At 44.0% G+C, this 9,686-nt stretch overlaps 2 protein-coding genes across 3 annotated transcripts in view; both read left to right on the top strand.

Moving 5' to 3' along the window:
- Window positions 1–2,862: 2,862 nt before the first annotated feature.
- LOC128326362 (MIEF1 upstream open reading frame protein-like) lies at window positions 2,863–5,760 on the top strand. Of its 2 annotated transcripts, XM_053253060.1 has the most exons (3): window positions 2,863–2,929; window positions 3,638–3,885; window positions 5,521–5,760. In XM_053253060.1, exon 3 carries the CDS (start codon window positions 5,546–5,548, stop codon window positions 5,756–5,758), a length of 213 nt encoding a protein of 70 aa, XP_053109035.1. In that variant the 5' UTR covers window positions 2,863–2,929; window positions 3,638–3,885; window positions 5,521–5,545; the 3' UTR covers window positions 5,759–5,760. The 2 variants fall into 2 exon arrangements, with proteins under 2 accessions (XP_053109035.1, XP_053109034.1); XM_053253059.1 differs by lacking the exon at window positions 2,863–2,929 and having other exon boundaries at window positions 3,615–3,839.
- Window positions 5,761–5,777: 17 nt separating this feature from the next.
- The window catches only part of LOC128326358 (mitochondrial dynamics protein MID51), an 8,216-nt gene continuing 4,307 nt past the window's right edge, over window positions 5,778–9,686 (top strand). Inside the window, exons 1-4 of the mRNA XM_053253054.1 lie at window positions 5,778–5,915; window positions 7,103–7,251; window positions 7,396–7,576; window positions 8,678–8,940. Of these exons, the coding sequence (XP_053109029.1) occupies window positions 7,108–7,251; window positions 7,396–7,576; window positions 8,678–8,940 (588 nt within the window). The 5' untranslated portion in view covers window positions 5,778–5,915; window positions 7,103–7,107. The remainder of the gene's footprint in view (window positions 5,916–7,102; window positions 7,252–7,395; window positions 7,577–8,677; window positions 8,941–9,686) is intronic.

Raw genomic sequence — 9,686 nt, 5'->3', positions numbered from 1 at the left:
CATGCAAATGAACACATTTATACACACGCACAGATGCACAGGCATTCACATGCACACATTTATATATACACACACATAAGCATGAACATATTTATACACATGCACATGCGCAGGAGCACATTTATATACATGTACACGTGCAAGCGTATGATCACACTCTCCTGCACCCACGCATGGACATGCACACTTTTATACGCACATGCATACGCATTTGCACATTTATGCATACAGGCACACACACACACATTTCTACATCTGCACATGCGCACACATTTATTCACAAGTAAGCACGCATGCACATATTTATACAGACATTTATACACACACGCACAAACATGCACACATTTATACACATGCACAAGTGCACACAAACATTGTTACACATGCAGATGCACAGGCACACGTGTACGCACACATTTATACACACCCGCACATGCAGATATTTATACGCACGCAAACTGACACATTTATACACAAGCAAATGCACATGTGCAAACTTACCTACACGCACATGTGCACGCACATGCACACATTTAAATGCACATGCAATGCACACACACATTTACACATGCACATGCACACAAACACACATTTATACACACACGCATGTATACGCACACACTTATACACACGGACATGCGCACACCAACACACACATTTATACAAACACACACATGCATGTGCCCACACGCATACACATGCATACACACACATTTATACACGTGCGCGCACACACATGCATGCACATGCACACATTTATACAAAAGCGCAGGCGTACGTGCAAATTTATAAACTTGCACACACGCATGCGCACAAACACATTTATACACACGTGCATGTGCATGCACACATTTATACACACATGCAGGTGCAGGTGCATGCACACGCACACATTTATACAAATGCATGTGAACATACAGATTAATACACACACACATACATGAACACACATTTAAACATGGGCACACGGGCACGCAAACATTTATACATACGCACATGCGCATGCACACATTTATACACAGGCACACACGCACGGACACATTTAAACACACACACGTGCAAGTGCACATTTATACTCACGTACATGTACACGCACACATTTATACACACGCAGACGCAAATCCGCATGCACACATTTATACACATGCACGCACGGACACACATACACATATTCATAGACACGCACACGTGCACTCACACATTTATACACACACACATGCATGCACACATACATGCACATGCACATGCACACAATTAGACACACACACGTGCACGTGCACACAAACATTTATACACATGCACACATTTATACGCACGCACGCACACAGTTATACACACATGTACGTGCATGCACATGCACACATTTATACATGCAAGCACATGCACACGCACACGTGCATGCACACGCGGACATTTATACACGCACATGTACGTGCATGCACACATTTCTACACAAGCAAACACGCACATGCACGCGCATGGACACATGTATACACATGCACAAATGCATGCACATGCACACATTTATACACATGCGCACATGTATACGCACACACACGGACATATTTATACACACACGTGCATGCACACGTGCATGTGTGTATAAATGTGTGCGTGCACGTGTGGATAAATGTGTGCATGCGCATACGCATGAGCATTCACATGTGTATAAATGTGCGCTTGTGTGCATGTGTGTTGCGTGTGCATTTAAATGTATGCATGTGCATGCACATACTTATGTGCATGTGCATAAAAGTGTTTGTGCATGTGCGTGCGCGTGCGTTTGTATAAATCTGTGTGTGCGCGTGTGCGTATGCGTGTGTATAAATGTGCACGTGCGTGTGCACCTGTGCGTGCATATAAATGTGTGTGCGCACGTGCATGTGTGTATAAATGTGTGCATGTGCATGCACGTGCGTATGTATAAATGCATGCATATGCATGCGCACGCATAGGTAAATGTGCACATGCGCGTGTGTATTAATGTATTTGTGTGCATGTGCGTGTGTGTATAAATGTGTGCGTGTGTGTTTCCTGTGCATTTAAATGTGTGTCTCTGCATGCATTTGTGCCCGTAGGTAAATGTGCACATGCGCATGGCTTTGGCAGGCTGCTGGTATCAGGCATGCATGTTATAGCCTGCTCCTATACTTGTTTACTCAGAGGTAACACTCACTGAAACCAAGGAGACATAAACATTTCCCACACATTGCAACTGAGTGGAAGTGCGGGAGGGAGAGGCATCATGCCTGACATCCTCACTCCTGTGTCCCAACCTCTCCACCATATTTCTTCACATGTGCCAACCTCTTATACACTCGCAGCTGTACATGTGTAAGACTCTGTGCAATTGGGATGCCTGCTTTTCATGAAGAACCCTGGTTAGGAACCACTGGGCTAGGGATTTATGGGAGTTGTGGACATCTGGGAATCTCTGTTAAAGGGAACACTGCCCGCAAATAACCTTGGAGGTAATTTCCAGCCACCCAGAAACCATGGATAGGTGAATTTTGAGTATTTTTAAAACCACATATAATGAGGTTGGGTCCATATAGCCTGACTGCAAATAAGTGAAATGGCGGATGCCAGGACTGCAGATAACGAGGTCCACCTGTAATTCAGATGCGGAGCATGCAATGCTACATGGCACTGTAGCTCAAGGGTAGAGCTACCTATACTTCCTATGTTCCTAACAGCTTCCTCTGTTCCTAACATACACATGGGCATTTTCCTTGTCTGTGAACACATACTTTGTTGCCTAGAGTCACATCTCATGACATTTGGAAGATTACATAAATTGGGGGGAAATCCTCAGAGCTTGGAATTCAACAGCACTGTCGCAGAAGAGTTCTTTATTCATTGGTGAAGACTCTGTGGGGAATAGCTGTGGAGTCACCGGGAACCATCTTTGGCAGGGGAGGAAAAATAGGTATGCTAGATGAGGGTCTCCGTTCTAGAGCAACCCAGACTACCCACTTTACTTTTCTTATTGTTATCAGTCACGATTTACTTCATTTAACACAATACAACTTTTGCATGACTTAAATTTTTGATCTGCACAAATGTTATTTTAGAACTGCACTTTGTTTTTAACTATGTTTTGTGTCTGGTTGCACATTTTTAAAAGTCCTGCTCTTTGAGATTTGTTGATAAGTCTAATTTCCATTTTCTGATCAAATAGACAAGTCTTATGTTGCTTCTAATTGATTTCCTTCTAATTGTCCATTTCCAGTTTTTTTCTTTCTCTAGCAAATCAGATGATCTAAATGGGGAGGACAATTTTGTTTTAATTCCTGCTTGTTGGGTAATACTATTCAGGGCACTGAATTTCCAAAATGTCTTTACTTAGTCTTAACTAAGTCAAAACAATTAAAACACAGAAGCCCAGTGCCTGCTTTGAACATCTTTATCTTGCCTTTCCACACTCACCAGGAACACTGTTTACATATTAAAAGTGGGGGGAAACAACAATCAAACAGCAGAGATTTCTTTTAATGAATGAAAAGAACAGGTAGGCTCTTCAAATGAGCCAGCAGAACTTTGTCTTTTAAAAAAAGCAAGCATAAATAGAAGGTATGTAACTAAAGAGTGCTGTTGATCCTTCTCTACGTCTTCTGTCACTCTGGTGTTCTCGCAGATGGAGGAGTCTAATCAGAACAGGAAATAAGACCTGTGTGGAACTCTTGCCTTTTCTATACCTCCTTGAGTTTCCATGGTGAAGAAGGTCATGCCCCGGAAGTGAAGCGGCCATGTTGCTGAATGACCCCGAGTGAGCTGTGCCGGCGGCGGGAGAGGAGGGGTCGGAGTCCCTGAAACGCGACGCAGCTTCCACCGTGAAGGTACCAAAAGCAGCCGCCGGGCCTTAGTCCTTCGTCCCTCCCACGGGTGAGCCTCGGGAGAGCGATGGATCCTGGAGCCGCAGGAACGCCCCCTCTTGGTAGCCGCCTCCGTGGTACCACCACCGGGGTCTCCGCCCCCCCCGTCCCCCCAGCCTAGAGTGGCCTAAGAGGGGAGAGGCGAGAGAAGGAGCCTCTCTTTCCCGCCTCCCGCTCCAGCCTCCTTAGAGGGTCTCTCCTCTTCCTCATCGGGTAGTCGGACCTCGGACGACCGCCTCCATGGCCCCGAGGTGGGGGAGAGACTTGCCAAATGCCCCTTCGTGCCAAGCCCCGGGGTCCCACGAGGTGGATGCTGGTGCCTTTAAAAAATGACGTAGTCCCACCACCTCTCCTCTGCATCCCTGTCGAGTACGGTGCCTGGAAGGAGACAAATCTAGTACAAAGAGTGTAATCAAGTTTCCTCTCTTGGGGAGCAACCAGAGTTGGGGCTTTACACGAATTTAGGCATGCTAGGGATGTGTGTGTGATGCATGTATGTATGTGTTCATGTATATAAAGAGAAAAAGTGTGTCTGAAAGAGTGAATGAATGAATGAATGACTATTCCTGTTCAGTGCATCTCCTCTTGGAATTCTTGTTTTGGGGCAGGGTAGCCACCTACTGGAGCAGTGGGGAAATGACTTGACTAGCAAGCCAAAGGTTGCCGGTTCAAATCCCCGCTGGTATGTTTCCCAGACTATCGGAAACACCTATATGGGGTAGCCATGATATAGGAAGATGCTGAAAGGCATCATCTCATACTGCGTCGGAGGAGGCAATGGTAAACCCCTCCTGTAGTCTACCAAAGAAAATCACAGGGCTCTGTGGTCATCAGGAGTCAAAATCAACTTGATGGCACACTTTACCTTTAGGCAACCACAACCTTGGCTCTCCAGCTGTTGTTGAACTACAATACATTGTGCTTGGAATGATGGGAGTTGTAATTCAACAACCACTGGAGAGCCACGGTTGCCTACTCCTGCTTTGGGGCATCCTTTTATGTGTAAAATATATTTAACTTTATTTATCTGACATATTTCTATACCGCCCAAAACTTGCATCTCTAGGCAGTTTACAATTAAAATCATGTAAACATTAAAATCATTTAAAATCTAACATTAAAAGTATTAGAACTATAAATCTAATTAAAAGCCTGAGTGAATAAATGTGTCTTCAGTGCCTTTTAAAAAAGTTGCCAGAGATGGGGAGGCTCTTATTTCAACAGGGAGTACATTCCAAAGCCCAGGGGCAGCAACAGAGAAGGCCCATCCCTGAGTAGCTGCCTGGCAAGCTGGTGGCAACCGCAGGTGAACTTCTCCAGACTATCTTAATGGGCAATAGAAGATGTTCTCTTAAATATCCAGGGTCTAAGCTGCCCAGAAATGGAGATCTTCTTTTGGAGAATATTGGAACATCCAAACGACACACTGAATTATATACTTACACACACATACTTCTTGTGTGGTGTTGGGTAAGAAATCCCCAAAATGGATTCATAACCGAAAATAAATAATCAGAACTTTACATGGATGTATTTATCTCCTTAGTTGTTGCTACACTGGTTCTTCTAGATCAGACACAAGCAGGCCCAAATTAAAAATCTCAACAAAAGGAATTGTTTCTCTTTTTATTCTGTGTACCTTCAGCTCGGCCTCCCTCCATTTATCCTCCATGGCAGCGTGGACCCGTGAAGCAGTGCTGAACCTTTATCGCGCTCTGCTGCGTCAGGGTCGCAGCTTGCGCTATACTGATCGCGATTTTTATTTCAACTCAATCCGACAAGAGTTCCGTAAGAACCAGCAGCTTGAGCGGCTCAAAGATAAGGAGAGACAACTGGAGAAGGGCCAGGCTTTCTTGCGCAGCAAACTTGGGGGATTGATTTAGAGATTTCCCCTTGTTTCCTACTTGCTACTTTGCCCTCTTTTGTTTCCCTCCAACTCCTCTGACTATCTGACAAACCTAAAAAAAGAAGCTTAAAAGGATCCTTCATAGATCACAGGGACTATTGCTCTGACCTCTTCACAGATGCATTAAACCTCAGGTAGGTTATTTACAGCCACATAGTGGTCTTTTAATGATTCAGTACCTTAATTGGTGATTGCAGAGCTGCATTAAAATCGTTCTTTGAGTGACTAAAAGTAAAGTTGAGACTTATGGGAGCAAGAACAATTCAAAGAATTGGCAGATGACATTGCAAACACTGATGGTGAGGATAGAAGAAATATGAATGTGCTAGAGACTGGGGAAACTCCCATGTGAATTTTGGTGGCTTTCAGTAGTAGTGGGAGTATTTGTTCCTGCACACTATTGTCAGCTTTTACTTGATCCTTTGGACTTGGAAGCTAGTTTGCCGAAATTAGATTAGGCCATCTAAAGTTTATGATACTTTGATATCTAGTTAGTTTTAAAAGGAATACTGAGTTAGATAAATATTGGTCTCATGTGCCTTGGGAATTTAGTTGCATTTAGCATTATGTGAGGCAGTATAACATAGGAGATGGAGGTTTGAGATTAGATGTGGGAGAGTCAAATTCACATCTCTCTTCAGCTCTGAAGTTGAGTGGATGACTTGACCAAGTCTTCTAATAACTGACGTAAACAGTGTAAACCATGTTGTACTCTGATAAGTACTGTAAGATAGATAATTTGTTTTAGATAACTAGCAGTAAAGCTGTTTAGGAACAACCTGTATCAATTCTCTTCATTGTAAGCCCCAGGAGCCAAAGGCAACTCTCAGTGACCCTAAGTGTGGCTCCCTGACTAATTGTTTATCAGGCCTGTGCGAAGCTTTGGCACCATGTGAAGCTGACTGTTCCCACTGTGTGGTGCTGCAGTTTTTGCAATGCTGGGGGATGCAGTCTTTAAGGGAAATGGGACTTCTCAAGCCCCAGCACCATCTTGGAAAGTATGCCTGGAGTGCTGGGAAGTGTAGTCCTTTCCCATTGGATGGTGCTGAGGATTGAGAGGTGCCGAGGCTTGAGATGGCTCCATTTCCCTTAAGCCCCTCTCCCGCCAGCACTTGGAAAAGCTCGGCACTGAGCAGAGATCAGCACAGTGATAAATAGCTCTCACATCTGAAGGTTTTTTTGCCAAAGTGGCCCCCACTTAAAAAACAATGAAGATCAGTGGCCCATAGAATAGAAGCTCAGTGAGTGGCAGACTGGAGAAATGAAATGTAAACAGTTGTATGTCCTTTTCCCCACCCCCCCACCCCCTTCTTCCATGAAGGAGCAATGGCAGGCGCAGGAGAGCGCAAAGGCAAGAAGGATGACAACGGCATCGGAACGGCCATTGACTTTGTGCTGTCCAATGCTCGGCTCGTGCTGGGTGTGGGAGGTGCTGCCATGCTGGGGATTGCCACTTTGGCTGTCAAACGGGTAAGTGTGACTGCAGTGGATGAAGTGGATGACTTAAGGGATGTTGAAGGGATGTTGTGGGTGGGTGGCAGGGGGATTGTAGGGTTGGAAGCTTTAGAATGGATAACACATTAACTTTCTTGTTCCCCCACCCTATCATTTTAGATGTATGACCGGGCAATCAGTGCCCCCACCAGTCCTACCCGCTTGAGCCAGTCAGGAAAGAGAAGCTGGGAAGAGCCAAGCTGGCTTGGTTCATCATCACGGTTGTTGAACCCAGATATGAAGACTAATCTTAGCCGTTCTCTGCAGACTCTTCCCACTGACTCTTCGAGTTTTGAAACAGGTAAGAGGCACCTTTCTCACTGCAAGGAGTTGGCTAAGTTAATAAGCCTGTCACCTTTAAGTGTTCTGGTGTCCAAAACATATTTTAATAAGTAAATAAGTAGTTGGGTAATAAGATAATCTTAGTTTTGGAAAACATTCCTATGATCAGGTAGTCCTACATACTGTCCTGAGGTAATATACTATGTTCTCAGTGCTCCTGAGGGCAGGACTAGAACCAGTAGGTTGGAATTACAAAGAAGCACATTTAGGCTAGACATTCGGGATTTCCTTAATGTGAGAGCTGCTTGAGAGTGGAACAGTCTGTCTCATCTGGATCTCAAATGCCTGAGATTTTCAAACAAAGGCTGGATGGACATCTGCCCATGCATATATTCCTGCTTTGAGGATGAGCTTGAACTAGAAGACCTTCAAGGTCCCTCCCAACTATAAAATTCTATGATTCTGTTCTTGAGAAGTGCCTTTCCAGTCTCTTATTTGAAAATCTTCAGAGAGGAAGAGCATTTTCTCCCCTTAATTGACATTTATGATTGTAAAGTTTTTCTTAAACCTAAATCTGCCATTTGTAATTGAAGTCCATTGCTTTCTGTCTTATTCATGAATTTCCTGAAGCAAATGTTGAATCAACAGAATAAAGTCAGTTCCAGATGTATTGGATGTCTCAGCTGGCTTCCAGAATTAGGCCTGTTCCAGGAAGGTGCTTGCTTCTGCTACTGGGGGGTGCACCAATTACTAGAGCAGCCATCATATTCAACTCAAAATGAATCATTGGAGTACATTGTGGCCCCAAATACACCTAATAAATATGCTAATGAGCTCACTAACATAATGATATCTGTTAATGAGTTTGTTGGAAGAAGGGGCATTGCCATGTTCAAATTGAAGCTTTGGAAGCTAGCTTAATGCATGTCTGATTAGATGGTTGCTAAAGTTAGCTTCCTGATACTCATGTCAAGTCTATAAAATATATTTATAATATATTCTATTTTATATACTATCCAAGATATATTCAGTTCAGTGCTGGGGATTTGTACCAAAAAGTACTTTGCAGTGATATACTGGTGCTTCAAGTTCTTCTCTCTTTCTAACCCTATGCTGGTAGACTCAGTCAAATCCGTAAGGCATAAATCATCTATGAAGAAAAGCCAGGTGGAGCTCAAAAAGTCGCGCCTCCGAATGTCCTTGCAAGAGAAGCTCTTTGCCTACTACCGAAGGAAGGTGGCCATCCCAGCCGAAGAGCAAGCTCGGGCCAAGCAGGCTGCCGTGGATATCTGCGCTGAGCTGCGTGGCTTTCTCCGTGCCAAGCTGCCAGACATGCCACTGCGAGAAATGTACCTGAGTGGGAGCCTCTGTGATGACCTGCAGGTAACTTGGATGGATGAGACGCTGTTGAACATCCTTCAGTGAAAATGATGGAGGCAGAGAGGCTTTCCTGGCAGCTGTCTTATTTCAGCAGTGTGTGTGTGTGTGCGCGCGCGCATGTGCGCTTAGGACAGTCTTGTGGTAAATGTTCTAGCTTTTAACTGAAAATAGATCTGTGTAATATGATCTCGAAAAGGAGCACTCTCTCCCAGGGTCTGTCTGTCTCTTCCTTTGCAATGTTTGCTGTGCCCATTCTTTCTGACTGTTCCAATGTCCACATCTTTATTTTCTGTGTTTTCTCTCTCCCACATCTGTTTGAGGGAGTCCAGAGTCCTTTTGCATTGTTTTGTCTCTTCTGGTCCATTCCTTGGAGAGCCCATCACTGCATGCTACTTTGGAAGGAGGATCTTTTTGTGAGCAATTCATAATGAATACTTTAATCTTGATTTAACATCATATCAAAAGAAGATGACTGCATTTAAGACAACCCCCTTAAAAATAGAGGTTAAGTACAGGTTATGCCTGTATTTGCCCACAGGTAAGGACTGAATTTAAGATGGACCCCCCCATTTCTAATATCAAAGAACTTGGAAAAAACATAGTATTGGATATATGTAAATATGATATTTTGTCTTTGGTGAAATAAAATACCAGACAACTTTCACATAATAGAAACTCCAGGAAAACCCAAGGGCCAGCTTTCTAAAAGGCCAGCCACTAAAAACCAGGCAAAAATGACTCTGTCTTTG

The sequence above is a fragment of the Hemicordylus capensis genome, chromosome 5 (assembly GCF_027244095.1).
Source record: "Hemicordylus capensis ecotype Gifberg chromosome 5, rHemCap1.1.pri, whole genome shotgun sequence".
In the NCBI taxonomy this organism is placed as follows: Eukaryota; Metazoa; Chordata; class Lepidosauria; order Squamata; family Cordylidae; genus Hemicordylus; species Hemicordylus capensis.
The sequence above is the reverse complement of the archived record's forward strand: the minus strand, read 5'-3'. Positions and strand labels throughout refer to the sequence as shown.